Here is a 24656-nt window from a genome sequence, read left to right as displayed (position 1 = left end):
AGGTAAAGTAAAAGGCGTGAATGTGTAGCAAAAGCGTGTTCCTGTGCGCTCGCTTATACTCATCTTCTCATGTTCCTTCGTCACCGTAACCGAAATCGCACATCGTTATCAATCATCATCAAGGAATGTTCTCTAAAGCTGCGTACAGACCGGGCCAACGAACGCCCAACGAACGCCAACGGTTATCCCAACGATGGATATTTATCATACATAATACAGGGCAGATTGCAGCAACGAAGGTCAACGAAACCCGTTCGTTGGCGTTCGTTGGGCCGGTCTGTACGGGGCTTAACGAGAAGATCTTTGGTGCAAAGAACAAAATCTGTGAACAATCTGTGCTGCGTTGTACTCTGTACTATCTGTCACTGTCATATAAATTTGACACTTGTACAAATGTGACAGTGACAGACTAACAGATGTCATTTCACTATCGCAAATCGGTGTTTGGTAGCGTTGGACGTGTTTGTAATTTTACAAATTGAAAATAAATCTATTTTTGTAAAATCATTATCGCTGTAACGTCATCGTCAAGTGGCTGATTAGATCTCGTTGAGCTCGCACGTAGTGCCGGTTAATTTCGCGAAGTGATTGCAGTGTCGGTGTCGGGGAAAATAAATCCGCGCCGTTTGTCGCCGAGTGAAATTAGTGTAATGTTTGTTAATTATTGTTGAAGTGGTGGTGAATATGGGGCAAAGTCCGAGCTCGGTGAGGAGTAGGAGCAGCCGGCGCTCGTTCCGGGGGTTCGCGCGGAGGAGTAAGCTGAACAAGAGCAATCTGAGCCACACGTTCAGTCTCCCGCCGTCTGAGGAGTACCCCGAGCTGATGAACATCAACTCGGCCACGGAGGAGCAGCTGATGACGCTGCCGGGCGTGGGGCGGCCGCTGGCGCGCGCCATCGTGCAGCACCGCCAGCTCATCGGCCGCTTCAAGCGCGTTGATGACCTTGCCCTGGTCTCCGGTACGACGCTCGTTTGTTTGTTTGCACGCAGACGAAACCTGTAGAATGTCGCTAAAGACTGTTCCGCTTCATTGCGTTATTTTAATCCTGTTTTTCTAGTCTGCCATTTAAGTTCTTACTTGTTTGTGAAGTTAATTTTTGTTTCTTTTTTAAGTTCAGTTTGAGTTTACATTTGATTAAACTAGTGTTACGTTTCAATAACTCATGTCAAGGATAATAATATTGGTGCAGCAAAAAATGCTCCCACCAAACAACAATTATTACAGTAGATGTAATAATTACTGCATAATCAGCTGTTAACTGCATTGTGTGAAGTTTACCAGCTATTAACAATGACTTGCTAATTTAAGGTTACTATTTTAGGTATTGGGGCCGAAAAACTAGAACTGTTGAGGCCAGAAATTTGCACGAATGTGAAGAAGCCTTTATCAAGGGCATCATCCTGTACGCAGTCCCTGGACAGTGTCCGTCTCCCCGCCGACAGCCGGCTGTGCTCCGTGAACTCGGCCAGCGTGTTCCAGCTGCAGTGCGTCCCTGGACTCAACCAGGAGCTGGCCGCCAACATTGTTGACTACCGAGTCAAGAAGGGCCCGTTCAAATCATTAGATGACTTAATAAAAGTTAGAGGAATTGACATAGTGAGACTTAGTACTGTAAAGCAGCATTTGAGCTTAGAATCAAGGAAATGTGAGAGTGTCCAGCAACTGTCCAATGGCCATGTGAATGGCTGGACCTCCTTCAACGGATCTCTAAACAACAACCACATCAGCACACCAAAGAGTGTTCACAAGAAGAGCTTATCGATGCCTTCACGGCTTCCTGTGACCTTACCCAATGGTTTTGCCACCGCACCTGTCAATGACATACTAGACTTGTTATCTGCATACTCACATAGACCAATAGTAAAGGATGACTTCCACTATGAGAGGGATGGCGTGAGATGTTGCCGCCTCGCGTCATGGAATCTTAGCCAGCTGACGGTAGATAAGATAAACAACCCAGGTGTTAGAGAAGTTATCTGCAGGACAATTTTGGAGAATAAGTGAGTTGTTTTATCCTGCTAATTAGCATTTAACTAATTTTGATAAGATAAAGAGGATTTGTTAATTTTGGTGCAATGCCAACTCAGAAAAACTTTCATTATTCTTTCTTTTGCTATAATATTATTCCATAGCTGGAATAATTAGTATTATCTACAGACACAGACAGAGATAACAAAGCGTTCAGACATTTATATTTTCCCAATGCAAATATTAGCAAATCCATTTTACCAGTGTGAAAGCAGTGACACACTGATCAAACATTTACCCACACTTAGTGCAAGTATCTTATAAAAACATGTAAATATTATCTTTCAGATTATCAATAGTAGTGCTACAGGATGTTGTGGAGGAGATGGCACTGAGGGTGCTCTGTGAGGAGCTAAACTCGCCATATTTGAGGAGGGTCAGGGAGTGGAGGTGCAACAGCCAGAGCTGGGAATACTGCATGTCGAGTGAAGATAACAGGTAAGTTTTCGCCACTTTTAGGCACTTGCGACTTGGTTCAAACAAAAAAACATTATCAAACCGTTGGGTATCTATTAGATAGGTACATAATGTTACGATGTTCCTCATTTAGGTACGCAAATTAACTACATAATTATAATAAACGCATCTTCTTAGTGTGGCGGTTACAGACACTAGTCTAGGGATTGTCATCGTAGTGAATGAAATAGCCAGTCAGAACAGTGTTAATAAAATACGGTTGATACGGGAGGTTCCTCTGCACACCAAAACCCCATAAGATGTACTTGTCTATAAAGTACACTATATGATCGAAGAGTACACTCATTTCATTGTTCTTCGCCCAAACAAATGTATTTCTGTATCAGTTTACCTGTAGAATCTCGGTCAGCAACTCGTAAAGACGTCGGGTAATTCAGGCAATAAGTAGGTTGGTATACTATAAATTTACGCCATTCGTAATTCCTGTAATATTAATGTACGCTAAATACTCTCTTGCTGAAAGTTTCACACAGTTTTCCTCGATAGATATAAATATAACTACAATACAATTTTATAAAAAAAGTAAACAACTCTTTGATCTCTTGCAAGGTAGACATGAATATTTAAATTTTTTTTACGGATTTCGGCATTCTGAGTAAAAAAAGCAAGCTGTGTTAACCAATTCTGATTTATCTCACTGTAAAGTTCATAATTGCTTTTAGTATTTCGTGAGAAAGATAACAGACACACGAGCGTTCGCATCTACTATTAAATATTAAAAATACGGTTTTAGCCCTCCAATCAAGGCTCCCTTCTATTCAAACCAGTGCAATTCGTGATTGTTTTCATTCTGTAAACAATAATTGCAGTGGTCGCGATGTAATAGGTTTGTCCTGCCGCGGCAAGGTCGAAATGTCGAAGACAATTCGACTGCATCATTTATTCACGTCAGCGGCGGCTTGCTACTGCGGAAGTAGGGTTCCGTAGGACACTTATAGGCTCTATTTTTAGATACATAATACCTAAGACCTAAATACTGACCACACATAGAACACTCGTGTTTTGCTATATTTTTTATTACCAGGTGCATTCATACATTAAGTTTTCATCGATGTTGCTGCTTACCATGTACTAGTATCATGTTGGCCCAAGGCGCGCCATATGTTATAGAAAGCAATATATTCGGCACACACATAATCAGGTAGGTGAAGCAATGATTGCAAGGCATTCAGAAGCTTTCGGAGCTACTGAAACTTAACATACTTACAGTTAAGCACACACAATCTCATAACTTCCCTCAATGTTTAATTAAACGTATGTAACACTTTCTCGATATTATATTCACACTTGGCCGTTCGGTGCGACCCTGATGAACACGACAAGAATTTTAAATACCCCTCAATTTAATTTCCTTAATTACATTCCTTGTTAACTTATTTACTACAACACGAAAATGGGATTATAAATACCAGTAAATAGTAATCTCTATATTTACTTTATTGATTGGTATGACGCAGGAAGTTACATATTTAAAAAGCTCCGATAGTACCTACCTATTCACCGAGCTTTAGGAGAGAGGCAAATCACTTCATACCTAGGTATGTAGAGTTACAGAACTTGCAGCCTGTTAGGTAATATCAGCATTCAGCATTCAGGCGCGAAAATCAGTTCTTTATTGATTTATAGCTTACATTTGAGAGTAAAATAAGACCACAAATGGCCTATACGTTGCATCTGTACATGTTGTAGATAGATATTTTAGTAAGTACCTACCTAACACAGATACCCTAGGCCTTGCGTTTATGCGAAGTCATGTAAAATAGCTACCAGTTCAAAATAACTCTTAAGAAGAACGAACTAAGGCTCCATCTAGCAAAATCACCACTAGTACGTACTAGGTACTCACAACAACAACACAAACAATCTAAATGGACATTGGACACATAGAAAATCTATCACATCCTTTTCAACTAGGTCCATAGATAGAAACTCATTCAATAGTTATGTATTCAGCGGCATGCGAGTCCGTAATTAATCAATATGCATGCGAGATGTCCATATTTAGTTAGTTAGCTAACTGTAGTTACTATATTCCTTCGATTATATACTATATTACATACAGTCGCTTTAAGTTGAGATCGCAAACTTTATTGTTTGCCTTTTATTATCTACTTTTGCCTACAGCCTAAGGGTGCACCTTAGTACATAAAAAAACGAGTTCCCTGTATCTACCCGTAACTTGATTAGGTAGCGCTCACTGAGCGATTTAAAACCGGGAAATGGTCTAGCGCACTCGCAGAAAGATAAACAGCAGGTTACCGGTACGTGTAGATACAGGGAACCCAGTCTCTCTATGTAAGCACCCTAACGTATAAAGTTTGTAAGATAATTTGCATCATATGACTGTAGTTTAGTCATCCTCGAACACGTGTTTAACTGCAGCTGTATAACTTAGGTAGTACTGTCCGCAAAACAGAGGTTCAAGGGAAGGGGAAAGGCTTTTGATAAGTCAAACGACAAAAAAAATACTCTAAGCGTCAGCGTCATCAAAAGTAATGACCCTAAATAATATAATTCTCCAGGGCAATGTAAAAGTTCCAGTGAGAAACGCACCAAATTACTCCTAAACGGAAAAGGCTAGCTCAATTAAAAAGATTACCAGCATATTACCAACTAAAAACGTAAACAATTTGTTCAAGTTTCCTATAAAATGTTTAAAAAATGTTAATGTTAAGGTCATTTAGTGTCGGAATTTTGTAAGTGGAACTGTTTCTTTGCTCGGCGTGAGTGTATTTGTAATTTTGCAGTTTCGGTTATGTTGTCTGTACCTCCATACGTGTTGCTTGCCTTACACTTACCACTTCACCCCATAATTGTGATGCGATTACCTTCAGCTTCCATGACTGCGGCCATTTTCCTGTTGTTTCTCACCGCGCATCGTATTCTTGGCAATTAGCGGGTTGTTATGCTAAATATTCTTAAACACTTCGGTCTGATTTCACGCCAAGGCCGCAATCTTAAATGTTAGTGATTTGTGTAACCGACGTTAACTATGAAGTCTTGAATTGTACGACTTTTATAAAACTGCAATGTTGGGTTGCAATTGCAACTATTTTTGTAGTAACTATTCCCGCGAGATTCTCTACGCCTTTAAAGTATTCCCGTGTGAATTCCGGGATGAAAAACAGGCTATGTGTTATTTCAATGTATAATCTGTACTACAGTATCACCATTCCGTTCAGTAGTTTTACTAGAAAAAAGTAGATAACCAACATACATGACACTAACTTTCGCCGTTATACCTAACATGAGTGTGATTATTACGATAAGACTATCACACTCCATGCATCTGCATTTCTCGAATAGTTGGTTGATCCCATCAGTGTGACATCAGTCTTCTGAGCGTGTCGTTGACAAACTCTAGATCTGGTTTAGGCTATATTACCGTGGTGAGAGGATTAGCCAGTCAGAATAGCCAAAGGTTGTCTTTGTAGAGATTGCTGTAAGCAATAAGGCCGCCTCTTTGTACTGTTTTATTTATAAGTTTTTAACCGACTTCAAAAAAAGGAGGAGGTTCTCAATTCGTCGGGTTTTTTTTTTTGTAATTTTTGTTCATGGTGCAAATAAAGTGTATTGTATTGTAATAGCGTCATATGTCGACCAGGGTGCGTCTGACCTATGCATACAACCATAGTCGTTAAGTCACTTGGTAACGTCAGTGATATCACCCACTAACTTTCCTCCCTCTTCCAGCAGCACACTCGGCTTCCTCTTCGAGTCTTCCAACAAGGCCGGTATCTCAATACAAGACCAGACGCTGGGGGTGTTGGCGGACCACGGCGGGGGTGAGGACGCGGGGGGCGAGGGGGGCGCGGGGCTGGTGGAGGCGCTGGCCGGGGTGCGCGAGTGCGAAGGAGTCGCTGTTCAAGGTATGATTACTATGATTTACAATGTGGAAATTGCTTCTTCTTAGCGTGTCGATGGTGACAAACATCACAGCCGAACTAGTGTATACTCGGTCTCTATTTACTGTTTGTACATGGTGAAAGGATCAGATAGTTTGATTAGATGTCAGTCGCTGAATGTCCAGGGTGCGTTTGACTTGTCGACTTGAATAATGTGGCATAAACATGTAGCTCCAAAAAATACTATCTCACGTATTGAAATAATGTAAATTCGTTATGTTCAAAAGGTGACTGCTGGATCCAGGTGCTCTTAGATATAATTTATCTTTATAGTATCGCTTGAATTGAAATGAGATCATTCGCTCTTTTATCTAAAACTTGAGCCAATACTACCCACGACACTGTTTTAGTATTAATTTGACCATCAAAAGTCCTTTGAATGTAGAAATCTACCTAGGTACTTAAGTTTTGATTGAATTGTGTAGGTAAGTATTAGAATAGACATCGGATGCTATTGAAACATGAAAAATACCAATCAATAACCTAGACGCTACAATTAATCGATGAACTGCAGACAATCAGAACAATGGATATAAAACTCTCATGCTTACGCATTGCCACCGCGCCTATGATATCATCCTCGTGTTATGATAACAAACTCGTAACTAACTGCATAGCGATAAAGACCGTAATAGCTTGCACGAAATTAATAACACTTTGTTCGTGCTTGTTTTATTTTTCCGGCAAAATGCAACGATGTCGAGGGAACGGGGCAGATACCGATGTAACTGGGTATTGTTTCTAGATTTGCACTTTTATTACAATACAATACAATACAATACAAAACACTTTATTTGCACCAAGAATAAAAATTACAAAAAACAAAACTTAAAAATAAAACAGTACAAAAAGGCGGCCTTATTGCTTATAGCAATCTCTACCAGACAACCTTTGGATGGAAGAGAGTAAGTCTATATGATTGTGGAGGTAGTTGTGGTGCAAGTATATATATACATAAAATATATACTACTTAAACAGTACATACACTAAATAAATAAATAAAACAACAAATAAATATCTAATAACTATATATTATATATATATATATATATACCTATAATATACTTACATAAATAATACACATTACATAATATTATATTCAACTAGTTAGTCAGTTATTACTGTTTCTGTATTTCTTTAGTTGGATGAAGAAGGGTAATGGCTCTTATTGAGAGAAGCCTATGTCCAGCAGTGGATTGGTATTGGCTGATGAAGACCTTTGAGGATTGTGCAGACCTTCCTGATCAAATTCTCCCGTTAGTGACCCCAAGGCTCCAGATAGAATCCCAAGAATCCGGTATAGGGTAGATTTGAGCTGCCTTGCAGATTTTGCTATCAACGTTATTTATCAGTTATCAATTTCAGTAATAGCGAAAACAAACAAAAAATGTGTTTCCATTTACGTTGACTATGTTCTGGAGCAATGATCTCTCTAAGAATAGAATATGTAGTTCATTTAACTGATGAATTTTTGTATGATATCATGAATCATGACTTTATAAATCCGCGGAATTTTGGGATACCGCCAAATTATGGGATATCACCACCTGGTAGAAACATTTCTGACGCTTTCTACATTAGGTACTAGAATAATTTAGTATCTACCTATTGTACCACTTCACTTAATTAATGATGAGCAATTTTAAAGAATCCTAATACTATTCACGTGTACATTTATGTGTAGTTTCCATTGATAAATATTCGTAAGTTGGTTTCTAGAGGAAAGTTTGTTAAAGAGAGATGACGTGAAATTGGAAAGGATTTGTGTTGTTATCTAATCAAAGTAATTGTACTATTTAAGACTATAATAGAATGTAAAACAAGTTTATTAAATAACTCATAAAACTTTCAAATAGGAATAATGCTAAAAATAGCATAGTTGCTGTAGGTATAAGTGCCGTTATTTATGGACTATCTTAACATTTCATTGTTCAGTAATACTATGACGTAGGCTAGACAATGATGATTTTTAGCTGATTGTTTAATTATGGGTTCACTATGTATATTTATAGGTAATGAGTACTTACCTAATTAGTAAATGAATAAGCATTTCTTTTCTTATAAGTATGGAAACAATATTTTAGCTGATACACTAATTTTGAATGTATAATAGTGTTCTTAAAATGAATATAAAATATGAAAATGATTCGATTCATTGTCCACTGAATCTAGCTAGTCCAATAAATATGCCAATCCCATTTGTTGGATATTTTTATTGGCGCTCGCATTGTTATGTAATTCATCCAATACCTATTCAGTGTCATTTTTAAGGCTTGCTTTTGAATAAGTACTAATTTATTTCCTACTTCTATAACTTAGGTTAATAATGTTTTTAACTCCGACGAAAAAAAGGGGCTGTTATAAGTTTACCGTGTCTGTGTATCTGTCTGTGGTGGCGTAGCTCCCAAACGGCTGAACCGATTTTCGTTTTGTTTTTTTTTTTGTACAAATACTAGTTTTTGTCACCGTGGTATAAAGATCAGCCAGTCCTGACTGCCAAAAGACCGCTGGACGTATTCAAAGCAGACTTGATGCGTCCAGCTGCTATCTAGCCTCAGACAAACCTCCATCATCATCATCACGACCCATCACGTCCCCACTGCTGGGGGACGGCTCTCCAATGAAGGAAGGGTTTTAGGCCTAGTCCACCACGCTGGCCTAGTAACAAACCTCGCATATAACTAACCAACCGTCCCATCCCCCAGCGTTCACCATCAACCACGCGCCGCTCCTCATCATCAACGTGCACTGCTCGACCCTGGCTAGTGACGTCACGGAGCGGCTGCGCAGCGTCAGCACCCTGGCTGCGGGGACGCCGGTGGCCGTCATGGGCGATGTGGGGTCCGCGGAGAATGCAAGTGGTGAGTGTTTTAGTTTAGTTTTATTAATTTTGTGGCAGGTTTGGCCGAAGGAAGTACATGATCGGGAATAGAGGTCAGTTTATAAGGAGGCCTTTGCCCAGCAGTGGGGCACTCAGCAAGCTACATAAAAAAATAGACTAGCTATAGCTTCGCTTCGCCTTTAACAATGAGGCAGAGTAAGTTTTAATATATGTTTGGCTTTGGACCGACGTCATAAAGTTCAAAATATGATTGCCCAGAGCCTTATAAAGGGTTAAAGGCTTTTCACGTAGAGGACTCACGTCCCCTACCTGTATAACGGTACATCAATAAAAAAATAAATTCACTTTTACAAAACCTGCCTAATAGAAACAAATAAACCTATTTAATTTCCCTCGAATACGTATATACCTTCTTAAAAGTAATAAATAAATACGCATTATTTTAACTCAAAGTGGCAATTATCTTGTTTACATTTTCATTCTCTAGTAAACAAAAGTGTGAACACATTAGTTTCGATTCGATGCCACGTCCTATAAGTGACAAAAATACCTTGGAAACACTCTGCAAAATTAAATAGCGGAGTTGACCTGACCTGACCCAAATAACGATGTCCCAAGTCACCTCTACATATACTACCTTTATTATACAGTTTATAAAGCACTCTATGGTCATTACATTATGGTTCATAATAGTTGGGAAGTGTGCCGTAGGTATTTTAAACGATCAATTAATTATTGAATGCATTACCGCCTGAAATTGATACGTATGTAGAAAGGTTGATTGTTTGTTACATATTTTACAGAGCAGCAATGTATGATATATCTTTTATAGGTTTATGTGGATGTACATATTATAACGGTTATCAGATTTGGTAAAATCAATATTATTATGTAAGCAGCTATTATTGAGCCGGGAACCGGGTAGCGTAGAGATTAGTTACGACTGTTGTGTTGTGCCTGGATCGATTCTCGGCGGGCTTATTGCTTAAAATACTGGATTAATACAGTACGTTTGCAATAAATTTAACGGAATAGTTATAATATTTTATTTAAATATAAGGTACCTATTTAAATCGTACCATTGTATATGATTTAAGTTATAAGATTATTGAGTTCTATACCTACCTACATGCACAGTTGCTATGCGTCATTCTCATTATTATATCTTCCATTATCGCTATTTATCACTTCTGTTGGAAGATAAGATAGATTATTAAACATCAAATCTTGTTCAATTTATAAAACTCTAGCAGTCATTGATTTCTGAGTTAATTCTCTAATCGTCATAACGATTACAACATTGTAGCTGATCGCCTAATCAGGCAAATCCGAGGGATTACTACTGCCACTGGCATTGTACAAAGTACAGCTACAATGTATAATAATACCTAACAATGTAATAATACTACCTATGTCCAGCAGTGGATGATTACGGCCTGGTAATGATGATGATGATTGGCTGAAAGCAAATATGGCATTGGCATTTGTCCACTTTTGTATATCGTTCATTACTATCGTAATCATCCACTGCTGGACATAGACCTCTCCCAAGAAGCGCCACAACACTCTGTCCTCGGCATTCCCCATTCTCCCAGCCCTCTAAGGCCCCGCCGTCTCGAGGGCGTCCCACGCTATACATATATGCTTGCCTATTCGTGGTCTCCACTCGATAACTCGTCTACCTCACTGGTCATCGATTCCCCCATAAATTTTATAATTTTCATTCCTTCCAGCCCTCCAAAAAGACTTCCACTCTGTCCTACCCGACGACGTGCAAACCAACTTGGATCCTAACACCGCGGGGCACGCTACAATTCTCTGCGTCAAGGAAGCGGAAAAATCCAACTTCAATGGAAAATCTGGCGTTATTAAGACGGGGTTGAGCCACCTGGCTATACCTCGAGGGTGGTCGTGGGGCGGGCCTGCCTCGCCCTTCTGTCCCGTTTGGGCCGAGTATAAGGTGCCGGACTGACAGAAAGAGACAGGTATAGTTCTCGGTGATTCGTCGTCAAGTTTGGTCGCGGTACAAGGCGGTTAAGGAGGTTGTTTAATGCGATAGTTTGGGAGGTTTTTGGGCATCGTTTGACCGGACTAAGGGTTTTGGGGAAGTAGTTGTTACTGGTGTGTTTGTACGACTGTGGTGATTGTTTAGGGTGAGCAGTGCTATGGGTGAATGTAAATGAATTTGTGCGATATTACGCCACTAGCAAGCTCACCATCAATTTCACTTGTACGAAGTACATATTTGGAATGAACAGAAAAGGATGGTTTTGGGTTTTCGTGATGAGTAAGTAGATGTTTCATAATTATTTTAGGTATTAGAACATGTTAATTAGTAAAATTTTAGGTTTATTAGGTTTGTGAAATTACAGCGATGTGGTATTATCTTATTTGTTATTATAGTATTTGTTGATAATTTATTTTCTTTGTTACTTGTATAATAAATAAGTATCTTAAAATATCGACAGTTCTATATAGTTAAGTGTAATAAATGTGATTTATACTTATTTATTTACATGATTCTCCAAACTATAACGATACAGGGCAATAAGTCTTTTCTTAATTGAAACTAAACATGTCTATTGTCTAAGTATCGCTAAGTACGTGAATGACAAAAATGGACCATACAATCTGTAAGATTTAAGAATTAACTTGACTATACCTTAAAACAAAAATGTTTGGACAGTTACATTTACTGGTAAGTAAATTGTCCCATACCATTTGACTGTTTTTTTTTTAAATCATTATACCATACTTACTGTGCCAATATACTGCGAATTGAATGCAGCATAACAAATTGTTTTACTTTTTCAAAAATGCGAATTTGAAAGCAGTCCTCAGTGATTAATTTATGTAAGTACCTTTGCAAGTACCTGATATGGTTTTAAAAATGTAAATGTAAAAAAATATATGAAATAAATTGTATAAGCTTAGGGTTTGATTTTCCCAATATGACATAAATATCTGTCTTCTGAATTTTTTGTGACGAATGCATTCATTTACAAGTTTTGATATAGATATTAAGGAGGAAGGAACGAATTAAAGACCATGCTAGTTACACACACCTATTATGTAATGAAATATAAGGAAAATCCTAGTATTCGAATGAATTTTATTTCTACTCCGTAAATATAGGTATTGAGCCTAGTAAGTATTTAAATAATATTTTGATCAATCACTATCAAAAAATGTAATCGAAAAGTCGGTAAGATTATTAATTCTTTCCTACCTAAAATTATTATAATGCATCCCACATCGTGTCTTAAATTTGACTTGAATAATTGTAGTGATTTGATTAAAAAATATAATAACAAATATAAATAATTATTCTTTAATTAGAAACCTTTTTAATGTTACCACATTCTGTCCGTAGAATAATTTAAATTAGTTTATTTGTTCCTAAGGAAAGCCTATGTAAATATTATTTACCTAATGTAGATATTGCACCTCTATGAAATAAATAACCATGCTTTATGTATTGTACCTATGTGATAAAATAAATATGACTAAGTAACTTATTTATTTTTGTGGACCTTTATAGGTATTTAGTTGTGTCTTAATGCTTATTATATGATATTGTATTTGTACTTACTGCATTAATGTGTAATAAATATTTTCTACAGTGCAATATCTCTCTTTTATTACAAAATCTATAAGTCGTTTTCACAGTCAAACGCAACGGCAGCATTAGTTAGATTATATAAGTCAACAAGGAATTATAAAAACAAATTAATATGACATTACAGAAAATTTTCGTAAGTTTGTACCTACAAAGACCTGCGTTTCCAGTAGGCCAACTGTTTACCGCCTGTCTAACGCAGTGGATTGTTTTTATTTTGTAGTTTTTGGTATTGTCTATACTGAGCAGTCTCCTTGCATGCGTTGCAGCTGAAAAAAATACTATTAGGTAGGTGTAGATCCTGATTATCCGTGTAAGCAGGTCACATTGATATTGATAATCAGGATCTACACCAGAGGATTGTTAACATACAAGAGATCCATGTTACCTAGTACTCAATGGATGACGTTGGATCGTCTGTGTGGTGTGGCTTTTGATTATCATCAAATTATTATTATTTTTTAAAGTGGGTAGTTTATTGCTATGATTTGCAAACAGTTAACCGAAAAGCTACCAATCAAACTTACGTTTCGCTGGACAATCGCCACATAAATCTTAATAACTAAAAGTATAAAATGTAAGTGGAGGTACGAGATCCCTTTACGTCATATAAGTATCTAAAGTTATCACCGAGTGTTTGCACAGACTGCCCAATGACATTCATCGCCAAGAGACCTAGGAAGAGGAGGCTGAACGTGGCGTCGTTGGATGGACAAAAACACAGAAGCCTTTGCCTAGCACTCCAGTCGAACATTCTACAGGTTAGTCTTCTTATCATTCCAATACTTACCCTTTATAAACATCGTAGTTGCTCCAGAACTCTCGGTCCCTGTCGAGCGGGTAGCGAGCCTGCGAACGCTCCCACTGCACTGACTCCATGCGCCACTCGCGCGGCACCGCCGGCGGCTGAGGCCTGGGCAGGTGGACCTGGGATAGAGGTGGAGGATTAGGGAGACAGATTGGTGGGTGTTGCTAGGTGTCGAGGCCTACGTATGTGTACCTGGGACAGGGGTGGAAGATTAGGAAGGACGACAGATTGGGTGTTGCTACGTGTAGAGGCCTTAGTAGGTAGATATACCTCGGGCAGAGGAAGATGAAGTTAGGATGTTAGGTTAGGTTACACCCCTATATGTCGTTCTAGAATCGTTTTAGTGTGGATTAGCTAGGCGTAGAGGCTTTAGTTACTGCGTAGACGATGGAAGATCTTATTTTTGATAATTATGATGCCTCCAAAAACCTTAATGGCGTAGTGGTAGGAAAGGCAATAGAGTGGCAATATATCATACGGGGGGTAGGTTAGGTAGGTATATGCAATAATGCAATACTAGTAGCACTAACCGGCTTAGCTGGTGCAGCTAAGTCAGGCAGCGGTGCTGTGACCCCGGGCGTAGGCAGCTTCACCTACAATAAACAAGTATTTATAAATACACGGCAGAATCGTCAAATCATAGTTGCCTACATACTCGTTTAACATCACGTCTTCTCTGCTAGACCTAGGCTTCCCATTGAAACATAAAGAAAGCAATACTAATAGGTAGGTACTACGTTTAGTCATGTCCACCAACCCGCACTAGGCCAGCGTGGTGGACTAGGCCTAAAACCCTTCCTTCATTGGAAGGAGACCCGTGCCCCAGCAGAGCAGACGTAATGGGTCGTGATGATGATGACGTTTAATGATATAATTACCTACTATTTGGTGGACACTATAGTATGAAATCAATACCTAGTAGTTAGACACACACAAGTGTTTAGACACAGACCTGCTCATTACTAAACGTATACTGGCTAGTATACACATCCCGGATGACGACGTCCCGGGCGTGGGCCGGCACCTCGTCCAGACTGAAGGCGGGCGTGATGTACAGACGCGGACGGGTGCGGATGGCCAGCTCACGACCAGGGTCCGGCTCTTGTGGCTGTTGTAAAGCATAGGAATAAATAATCTAAGGGTCTAGCTAGACAGACGGACCGCATTTCAACTGCAAATTGCAGTTCAGGTGCAGTTTGAATGCAGTTAGAATGCAAACCAAATGCGAAGTCCGATTGCAGTTCAATTGCAGTCGGCGTGCAGATACCTGAACTGCAATTTGCAGTTGAAATGCGGTCCGTCTGTCTAGCTAGACCCTAAAGTAAAGTAAAAGTTCATAGTCTACAAGAATTTCCCGCGAGGTTCGCTTGACCTTCAAAGTTTTTTCGAGGTTGGTATCCCATGTATTTATCTAGGCCGTAGATTCTAGGGTGCTTACTAAATACCAATCCACCCATCACCCATACCTATAACACATATTTTACTGGGTACTAACCCATCTTACCTATCTAATATTAATGATGTAGGTATAAAACATAAGTAATAATGGTGTTCATTCTTACCAGGGGTTTAGGCACATCGTAAGGGTTGGTCCTCACTATTTCCTTAGGCTTGATGCACAAGGAAAAGGGCACCTCGATAGCAAACCTGGCCAGGGTATGGAAGTCTTTCCTTTCGAAAGGCACAATCTTTTCAGTTTTCGGCTTAGGTTTATAAACAGTTCTCTGAGAAGTATCAATCTGTCCGTGTCGGTAGTCAGTTTGGTAGGTGCTACCGTAGTTGAATACCATATTTTCTATGGCCGCTTGTTCGTTGATCGACATAGCTAAGGGTTTCGTAGGTAATTTTAATGAAAAAACTGTAGGATAGAAAATAAATATTTGGTTTCAGATGTTTCAGTTTGTTTGGTTTTGCAAAACACAGAGAAAAAACACCAATTTGACACTGACGCTAACTAGATTATGAACGCCATCTGTCCCCGCTGCACGGGTCTCGTATATACCTACTTATGGAAGTAATAAACAAGCCAAGTTTATGGAATGATATTTTGTTTAATTTTTTAAACTTAAATTCATTAACAATAATGGTAATCCTGAAAAAAACCATAGCCATTACAGGGTATTATTATTTTTTATAAACATCATAATTTTATTCATTGTTTTGTTAAAACATAATATCATAACTATTTTGATATAAGCTTATATGACCTTTAGTTACTACAAAACATGCAGCAAACGTATTAATTATAAATGAATGAATAAAAATATTAGCTTAATAACATTAAATAAGTGCATGAAAAATCTTACTGAGTTAGTACCTAAGTGCCTACGTTGAATTCATAATATTCATATCTCATTGCAGAAGCATAAATAACATTAGTAAATAATTATATTCATTTTATATACATATAGTTTGAGAAGCACCATAACAAAGTTTAAAAAAATATCAGCATAAATATTTTATTTTTACAATCAATCGTTTACATTGTAGTTATTATTAGAAAATGTACATGTTTATTTTAAAACAGTAACAATAGCACGCATAAGCATAGCATTAACAATTTTTAATTAACTTGAGATCTCATATATTAAGGCCAACGAATCAATCTTTTATTTTAACTACTATATTTTTTTAGCCTTCCCTACATAGTGATAGAAAAACAATGGGAAAAATTCTGAAGCAACGAATAACTATCAGCTTTGTGGTTGAACAGCTAGACTTTATCTGCTTAAAATATATACTTATAAAAAAAACGATGAAAACATCAGTGTTATGATAGCTCTTACAGACATCAAGCCTAGTCTATCAGTCGACATATTATTATAACAATCTCCAAAACAACGCCATTTGCCTATTTCTCCCTAACACAAAAAAAACTACAACAAACAATTTGGCCACTGTCCGGGCCCAATCTTGCGGACCCAAGGCGGTCACCGGGCCGCCTCAAACAGGGCCAAATAAGACAGAGCTTGGGCCGAGTGTAGTCGGACCAACGGGTCTGGATCCTTGATGAGTTGTATGAGGCGGGTGCGGCAGTTGTCTGTGACTTCTGCGTCTAATGTTGCCTGTTCTGGGTGAGTGTCGCGCAGGTTGTATAGCTCGTGGAATAGTTGACCTGTGGAGGGGTTATGCGGTTAGGATATTGGTAAAGTATCAAGATTGTTTGGTTTTAGGTGTGAGGAATACTCTATAGTCTTTATTTTTATATTGGACTAGACACTAGACAAAGTGTGTGTCAATAGTATAGTCTTCTTGGCAATAATGTACCGTTTATTGTATTTGTCACGATCAACCGTTTTTCAGGACACTATAAATATACCGTATTATTACGACATTACGGCAAAGCTAACATCAATCATAACAATAAACATGATATCGTACATAATATTCAAATAAACAAACCACTAACCAACAACAATAACCGCCGGGCCGGCATTGGGTCCCCTCAGATAATTGGCAGCATTGTTCAAACCAGCGACCGGCGCGTCTGGCCTCTCCCCGCATAGAGTCCTGAGGAGGTCACAGACCAAGGCACTGGACGCCCGAGTGGATGGGGTTAGGTGGGTGGTCACGAAGGTCAGGGTTTTAGGGGTTTTTAGGATGGAGAAAATGGATTTGAGGGTCTGCTTTGTTGCCTGTTGGGAGGGAAATTGCGTTAGTTATAATAGACTTCGCTTTCGAACAAGATATAGATCGAGTCACCTTTCTTTCAAATAAACAGTCCGTTTTTAGGTTACACGTAAAAACTTTTTATTTTGAATCCTAGGAAAAGCATTAGAATTATCTGAATTGATGAACATTTTCAATTTAGTAGCATGTTAGGAGGGATTAAGAAATTTAAATCAATTGCTTAAATTCAATAAACTATAAAAAGTCTCGCACTAAAGTTTTAATTTGTCTCTTATCCTGATGTTAAGGTCACTTATAACTGACTCACCCTAACCACCGCGGCGCTATCGTCCCACAGGTGTATGAGGAAGCCGGGCACAGAATTGAGGGCCTGTTCACACAGACTCTCCGACGACACCTTGCTTGCTATCACACCTGCAATAAACGTGGTAGGTTAATGTGAGGCCAGTAGGCCTAGTGCGAGTTTTGTGGGTACCGTTATTACAGTCTCTGCTTAGCTTGGGTTCGATAGCTTACGGTAGGGATGGGGAAGTAATCAAGGAAGGGTACCTATTGATAGAAAGGAAGGGGTTTGGGGAGGGATGAGGAGGTAAAGAGAGTATTGGGCATGGAACAGAAGAGAAAGTGTCCCCTGTAAAAGTCCCCTACGTGAGAGAGGGAAGGGAACGTGAGACAAGGGGATAGGAAGACATGAAAGTTATAAAATAACAATTTATATTGAAACTCGTTCCGTTCATGTTTTTTTTATATATTTATACGCTGAATAAAGTTTTTGAGTAAATTCTTTGACTTATCAAACAGTTTAACTTACCTAACAGTTTTTATTTGACTTACCAAACAGCTTAACCGAGTTCTCCCTCATCGCCACAGCGGCAGTGCGCATAAAGGGGCGTATCTTCTGCGCGACCACCAGCAGCAGCCGTGCGCTCTCCGCCTCGATGTGCGCACTGTTGGATATGAGTGCGCACAGTGCGCACATGGCCGCTAGGGGCACGTTGTCGCGGGGTTGGCTGCGGGGGGAATAGTATATAAATAACTAGCTGTTCCCGCGCGCTTCGCTTCGCCTTAAAAAGTTTTTCCGTGGGAATTCCGGGATAAAAAGTAGCCTATGTTTTTTCCCAGGGTCTAGAGCGTATGTATACCAATTTTCATTCAAATCCGTTCAGTAGTTTTGGCGTGAAAGAGTAACAGATAGACACAGTTACTTTCGCATTTATAATATTAAGTTAGGATTATCTATGCCGAAAAAGTTTTCTAAGTAACACTAGATGGCGCTGTCAGCACCAGCAGCAGCCGTGCGCTCTCCGCCTCTATGTGCGCACTGTTGGAGATTAGCGCGCACAGTGCGCACATGGCCGCTAGGGGCACGTTGTCGCGGGGTTGGCTGTTGGGGGTGTGAGAATGAGTTGGATTTATGGTGAGGGTATAAATAATGATCTATGCCGAGAAATGTTGAATGGGTGACACTAGATGGCGCTGTACACAGCGTATCGTATGTTATTTTACGCGACTACGGCGAAGCGAAAAGGAGAGTTATGATTTTGACCGGTATGTATTGTTGTATGGAACGGCCACAGTAAATCATATATCTTATTATCAAACAGGAAAAGGAATTCAAATCAGAAAATCCTTTTCATATCGTAACGAAACGACGATGTTCTTTGTGAGTTAGCAGTACCCATCCGAAATGAAATAAATACATCTGTTTTTTAATCTCACATACTAAATTGACAGATTTCGAATGGTTCAACTGTCGATTGTTCCGCGATTAAGTAACGTATCGTTCTATTGGCGGAGCAATCGACTGTTGATGAACAGAACCTGTAAATTTGGTATCTGAGATTAAAAAACAGACTATAGTGACTAATTCAATTAAAACAAACAAAGCCCACCCACCTAGCCGACTCAGCATCCAAAGCCGCGGCCAACGCGGCCACCGCTACACCGAGCGAGTGGTCGGGCGAGTGCGCCAGCCCGCGCGCCGCCAGCGCACTGACCTCGGCCGAGCTGTCCTTACACGCGGACAGTAGCGTGGACAGCACCGTCTCGGCGAGCACTGGGTTGTCGTTGCATCTGTGGACAGTTGGTGAATCGTTATTATGGTGTGTTTGTTTGAGAAAGCAAGAAAGAAATTGGAGGAAAGATTTGGAGGCCGACAATCGTCGGCCTACAATACTACTGTAATATCAAACACAACAAACACTCTGATCAGCATTTTCCTTCCAACCAACAGGGTTTACTATTTAAGGTCAGCCAATGAGCTTTAATCAACAGTCCGTAATCGACCTCCATAGCTATAGATTGGCAAGTTGCTTGGCGACCCTCCTTGCGGGGTGAAAGACGCGGAGGGGACGAGGTACCCAAGACGACAGCGGGTAGCGGGAGGGGTAGCGGTGGAGGGGAACGCGTGCACTGCATGTCATTGTTACGGCAGCCTCGGCCGCGCAGCCGAGGCGGCCACATGTCTTATATAGTCTGTCATAATTTGAGTGCGACCCACATGAGATCATTGATCCTGAGACCATTAGTCTTAGGATGAGTGTTGAGGCCTTTTTAATATTATCATTATATAATTATTAGGTATCTATAATTCGTCAATAAAATAACGTTAAAAACAACAAATCGTATAATGTCTCAATATAGGGGCTTCTTGTAGAACAGCGTACCGGATCAGTCATGCTACGCGGCTAAAGGTTGGTACTGCGCAGTCAGATTCGAAAAAGTAAACAACAAAGACGAAGAGTCCATATGACAGTGCGTCAGTTGTCAGTTCTTGTAACTAGGAAAGCAACCAAAATTTATGTGATTTAATGAAAGTAATTAATGAGCAAAACACAGAGAAAAATTACAAAATTGATGAAATTTTGAAAGAAAATGGTCATATCGTGCTTCGCCTACCCCCATACCACCCGGAATTAAATCCTATTGAACTTGTGTGGCGGTACGTGAAAGGCGAGCTCGCAAGAACGTCGATTGACTCTAACTTAGATAAAGAGATAAAAGACTTAGAGTTGCTTTTACTCTAATTATTCGCCTGAAAAGTGGAGAAATTGTGACGACCATGTCATAAAAAATTAAGACGAATATTATAAATCTGATAGAGTATTTGACGATGTATTGGACAGGTATGTTATTGTTTATTTATAATTTAATGTAAATTAAACATAAAATATTATAGGTGTACACTGAACTAATATGACTGGCGTACTCTAGTACATTATACTTCAAAGTAGGTACAATGTTTTTTGGTTTTTGTCTTAGATTTATAATTGAAGTTAATGAAAACGATGATGAAGATGAGGATGACGACGACGATGAACAAGTTCAAACAGAGAGTGAACATGAAAGTGACATGGAAATTGATTTATAAAATAAAACACTTTTACATAAATAAATTCAAATTGGTAGATATACTGAAGGTAAACATCCAAATTTTAATGCTGTCAAACTATAAATTTTAAGCTAAATATGACATTTACGGGAACACTCATAGAATAAAATTTTACTTACGTCAGAAATAGTTACAAGCTATCGCGAGATTAATCCGGGCACACTTTTCTACGTGTGTAGCATGTCGTGCTACCTCGCCCCCGCCACTTCTTTCACCCCGCAAGGAGGGTCGCCAAGTAACTTGCCACATTATAACATAAGGTGCCAAGACACTTTGTCTTCAGCCATCCCATTCCAGCCATCTGTCTAAGGTCGTCAATCCAATGGACAGGAGGGCTTCCAATGCCTAGAACTTCTTGAATTCCTTGACCAATATGACCATAACTACTATCCCAACCCCACTCACCTATAATACAGCATCTGTCCCAACAAAGCGACCGCCGCGGCCCGCCTCGGAGCCAACTCGCATCTTGCCTGCGCACACAAGCACGTCACTAGTGCGCCGTGGCACTTCACTAGCGAGTGGGACGTCACTAGCGACTGTGACGTCACTAGGGCCGAACACACTAGGGTTGCCAGTTCGGCGGTTGACGCGCCTTTTGTGATCAGCGTGCAGGCTTCTGCTACCTGGAAGTAAATAGGTGTTTTAGGGCTATTAGACCTGAATATTAATAGTGAGTTTTAAAATACTAAAGGTTAGGTTAAGAGGTAAAATCACCTGTTACTGATGAAGACTTAGATTTTAAAGAAACATGGAGAAAAAAGTGAGAAAATCAGTCGTATCGGTATGATGGTTTTGTTCGCCATAGCCAATTTATTAGACAGGTGTTCTTCTCCACCAGAGGGCGTCCTACGCTAAGCTTGCTTAGTCTTCTACAATATATATAAGATAAAATACACAAATTAAATAACATAAACTCACCTTCGGACAATCAGCTCTTTCCAAAAACGCGTTCAACGTCCCCATAGCGATCGTAGCCGGCGATAGCCTTATCGCTTCCCTATTAGGTATGAACCCGATCCTCTCTAATCCCTTATTCGAAGGCACGGAGTAGGCGGGCGGGTCGGCGTCCATATAGCAGGATAGTGTCGTGTAGAGCACCGTGAATAGTTCTGGAAACTTCGACACGCACAGCTTGGAGATTGATGGCTGTTGTAGCATCTCGCCTAGAGCGCTTATTAGCTGTAAGGTTGAAGAGAAGATTGGGTTAGAATGGTTACTCATTTGATTGTAATAATGGAGAAAATATATAATTTTGAGTGAAACATCACATGCCTTTGATAAATACTCGTATGTTGTAATAGTAACCGTTTTCGTACATACCTGCGGTGCCTCTAGCGGAAATTATCGTAAAACAGTAGAAAATACTAGGGAATTCGCGGTAAATTGTTCGTTAACGTCAAACCTTGTAGCTACGAAATTGTTGTGAGATAGGTTACTAAGAGTATCATCGTCAGCCCGAAATATTACACTATTGGAAATAAACCACCTCCTTATCTGAAGAGATAATTATATTATTATAATATATATAGCTGGATTACCACTGACTGATTCATTGACATGATTGTTCTCCCAGAAGGAGCCATTTTTTGATATGAAAATGTTTTAGGGATATGTACAGGGTGCTCGGGTGAGTAGAGAAAAAATCCGACTTTTTAAAAAGAGTTGTAAAAAAAAAAAATTTTTTTTGCTCCTCTTTTTTGGTGACCATACATTTTTTTATATTTCGAGGGTGTATTAAGAGTGTCTGACAGATTATAAAAAAAATATAAAAAAATAAAAAAACAAAATGGCGGCCGAGTTGCAGTGAAGCAAAGTTTAGGGCGTGTCAGACCCGACTTGAGGTGAATTGATCTCCCGGAAGGGGGGGAGGTGGGGGGATGGTGTTTTTTGTAAACGGTGGGGCACATGATGAAATTTATGGGAAAATTCCAAAAAATGATTTTTTTTTAATTGCGGGGGGAGGGGAGATTTTTTTATAAAAACGTGTTTTTTCGGGGATTTTCAAAGCATTTTTTTATTGTGTTGGGGGCATTTGACAGGTTTGACTTGTATGGAGCGGTTGTGTAGTTTGGTGAGTAGAGTTGCCACGTGAAAGAATTTTCCCCATTTTTAGGGTAAATTTCGAGATTTTCCCCAAAAACATGAAAAGTAGAAATGGCCACTTTTGATTTTAAAATTTGATGCAGTTTTGTCGGAAAGACCCGTACTAATGACATTTGACCATTTTTATTACTTTCGACTGGCAACCCTGAGCGATAGGCGAGATTATATTTTTTCGGATTTTTTTACGTCGACCCAACTTGAGGTGAATTGATCTCCCAGAAGAGAGGCAGATGGGGTGATGATTTTTTTTGGACACGATCTGATGTATGGTGCTGTTTATGGGAAAATTCCGAAAAGTTGAAAAAACAAAATGGCGGACTGCTTTGGCGGCCATTTTGTAAAAGTGACTTTTTTTCACGATTTTTGATTTGATTTTTTACCTATTTTGAGTCGTTGGGGAGATTTGTCTTGTATGGCGCATTTGTGTAGTTTGTAGGGTAGACTATACCAGTTAAATAAATTTTCCCCATTTTTAGGGAAAATTTTGAAATTTTCCCCAAAAACATAAAAAATAGAAATAACCGTTTTGGATTTTAAAAAATGATGCAGTTTAGTCAGAAAGGCTCACACTAATGACATTTGACTATTTTTATTACTTTCGGCTGGCAACCCTGAGAAATACGGGAGATTATATTTTTGAAAAAGTTCGACGTCGATTCAAGTTGAGGTGAATTGATCTCCCAGAAGGGGGGGAGGTGGGGTGATGTTTTTCTTTGTACATGGTTGGATATATGGTGAAATTCATGGGAAAATTCCGAAAACTGCAAAAATCAAAATGGCGGATGAAGTGGCAGCCATTTTGTAAAAGAGAAATTTTACATGTTTTAAGGCTATTTAACCTGTATTGAGTGGTCTGACAGTTTTGACTTGTAGAGCGCGTTTGTGTGTTTAGGTACGCTTAATTTTTCTATGAAATAAAAACCCCCCATTTTAAGGGAAAAAAACAAAATTTTCCTAAAAACATGGGAAATTTTACATAAATATGCAATTTTATCGTTTTGTGATGGTCTGAGGGGATTCAAATGTATGGTGCGTTTGTGTAGTTAAATGCATACAATTTTAATTTAAAATAAAAATTCCCCACTTATGGGGAAAAAAAATCAAAATTTCCCTAAAAACGTATAAAAAATTACCAACATTAGCAATTTCAGCCCGTTGAAGTGGTCGGACAGATTTATGGTATATGGCGTATTTGTGTAGATAAATACAAACAATAATTATTTAAAATAAAAACTCCCCACTTGTAGGGAAAAAATCAAAATTTCTCTAAAAAGGTAGAAAAAATTAACAAAATTAGAAATTTCACCCCGTTGAAGTGGTCGGACAGATCTATGGTATATGGCGCATTTGTGTAGATAAATACAAACAATTATTATTTAAAATAAAAACTCCCCACTTGTATGGAAAAAATCAAAATTTCCCTAAAAACGTAGAAAAAATTACCAACATTAGCAATTTCACCCCGTTGAAGTGGTCGGACAGATTTATCGTATATGGCGTATTTGTGTAGATAAATACAAACAATAATTATTTAAAATAAAAACTCCCCACTTGTAGGGAAAAAATCAAAATTTCCCTAAAAACGTAGAAAAAATTACCAACATTAGCAATTTCACCCCTTTGAAGTTTTCAGACAGATTTGTGGTATATGGCGCATTTGTGAAGATAAATACAAAAAATTATTTTTTTAAATAAAAACTCCCCACTTTTAGAGGAAAAAATATACAAAGTTCCATATTTCTTCTACAAGCTCTACCAAAATAAAACCAGCCGAGCGCAGCGAGGCATCCGACAAGTAACCCTGCCATAAAAGAAAGAAATCCGAGCGAAGCGAGGCATTACGTATCATA

General features: G+C 39.0%; 3 protein-coding genes across 3 annotated transcripts in view; 1 reads left to right on the top strand and 2 right to left on the bottom strand.

Annotated features, from left to right (window-relative positions):
* Positions 1-412: 412 nt before the first annotated feature.
* On the top strand, positions 413-12880 carry LOC105394642 (endonuclease/exonuclease/phosphatase family domain-containing protein 1). The gene is made up of 6 exons (XM_048628004.1): positions 413-958; positions 1322-2000; positions 2317-2466; positions 6199-6374; positions 9116-9271; positions 10968-12880. The coding sequence occupies exons 1-6, from the start codon at positions 685-687 to the stop codon at positions 11222-11224; spliced, it is 1692 nt and encodes a 563-aa protein (XP_048483961.1). The 5' UTR covers positions 413-684; the 3' UTR covers positions 11225-12880.
* LOC105394643 lies at positions 12554-15562 on the bottom strand. Its single transcript, XM_048629724.1, has 5 exons — positions 15242-15562; positions 14632-14787; positions 14210-14272; positions 13662-13798; positions 12554-13140 (listed from the first exon to the last, which is right to left on the bottom strand). Exons 1-5 carry the CDS (start codon positions 15500-15502, stop codon positions 13065-13067), a joined length of 693 nt encoding a protein of 230 aa, XP_048485681.1. The 5' UTR covers positions 15503-15562; the 3' UTR covers positions 12554-13064.
* Positions 15563-16535: 973 nt separating this feature from the next.
* The window catches only part of LOC105389727 (maestro heat-like repeat-containing protein family member 1), a 30826-nt gene continuing 22705 nt past the window's right edge, over positions 16536-24656 (bottom strand). Inside the window, exons 7-13 of the mRNA XM_048629026.1 lie at positions 21622-21882; positions 21106-21326; positions 19206-19382; positions 18144-18319; positions 17617-17723; positions 17089-17314; positions 16536-16794 (exon numbers count right to left, since the gene is read on the bottom strand). Coding sequence (XP_048484983.1) covers positions 16610-16794; positions 17089-17314; positions 17617-17723; positions 18144-18319; positions 19206-19382; positions 21106-21326; positions 21622-21882 — 1353 coding nt within the window. The 3' untranslated portion in view covers positions 16536-16609. The remainder of the gene's footprint in view (positions 16795-17088; positions 17315-17616; positions 17724-18143; positions 18320-19205; positions 19383-21105; positions 21327-21621; positions 21883-24656) is intronic.

Source organism: Plutella xylostella, chromosome 4, assembly GCF_932276165.1.
Source record: "Plutella xylostella chromosome 4, ilPluXylo3.1, whole genome shotgun sequence".
Classification (NCBI taxonomy): domain Eukaryota; kingdom Metazoa; phylum Arthropoda; class Insecta; order Lepidoptera; family Plutellidae; genus Plutella; species Plutella xylostella.
The sequence above is the reverse complement of the archived record's forward strand: the minus strand, read 5'-3'. Positions and strand labels throughout refer to the sequence as shown.

Excerpts from the sequence above, each read along its gene's own strand:
- LOC105394642 (XM_048628004.1), top strand. The coding sequence starts at position 685 with ATGGGGCAAAGTCCGAGCTCGGTGAGGAGTAGGAGCAGCCGGCGCTCG. Across the intron at positions 959-1,321 it reads TGACCTTGCCCTGGTCTCCG|GTATTGGGGCCGAAAAACTA; the intron begins GTACGACGCTCG and ends TTACTATTTTAG. Across the intron at positions 2,001-2,316 it reads AGGACAATTTTGGAGAATAA|ATTATCAATAGTAGTGCTAC; the intron begins GTGAGTTGTTTT and ends ATTATCTTTCAG.
- LOC105394643 (XM_048629724.1), bottom strand. The coding sequence starts at position 15,502 with ATGTCGATCAACGAACAAGCGGCCATAGAAAATATGGTATTCAACTAC. Across the intron at positions 14,788-15,241 it reads ACGATGTGCCTAAACCCCTG|CCACAAGAGCCGGACCCTGG; the intron begins GTAAGAATGAAC and ends GCTTTACAACAG. Across the intron at positions 14,273-14,631 it reads ATACGTTTAGTAATGAGCAG|GTGAAGCTGCCTACGCCCGG; the intron begins GTCTGTGTCTAA and ends TGTTTATTGTAG.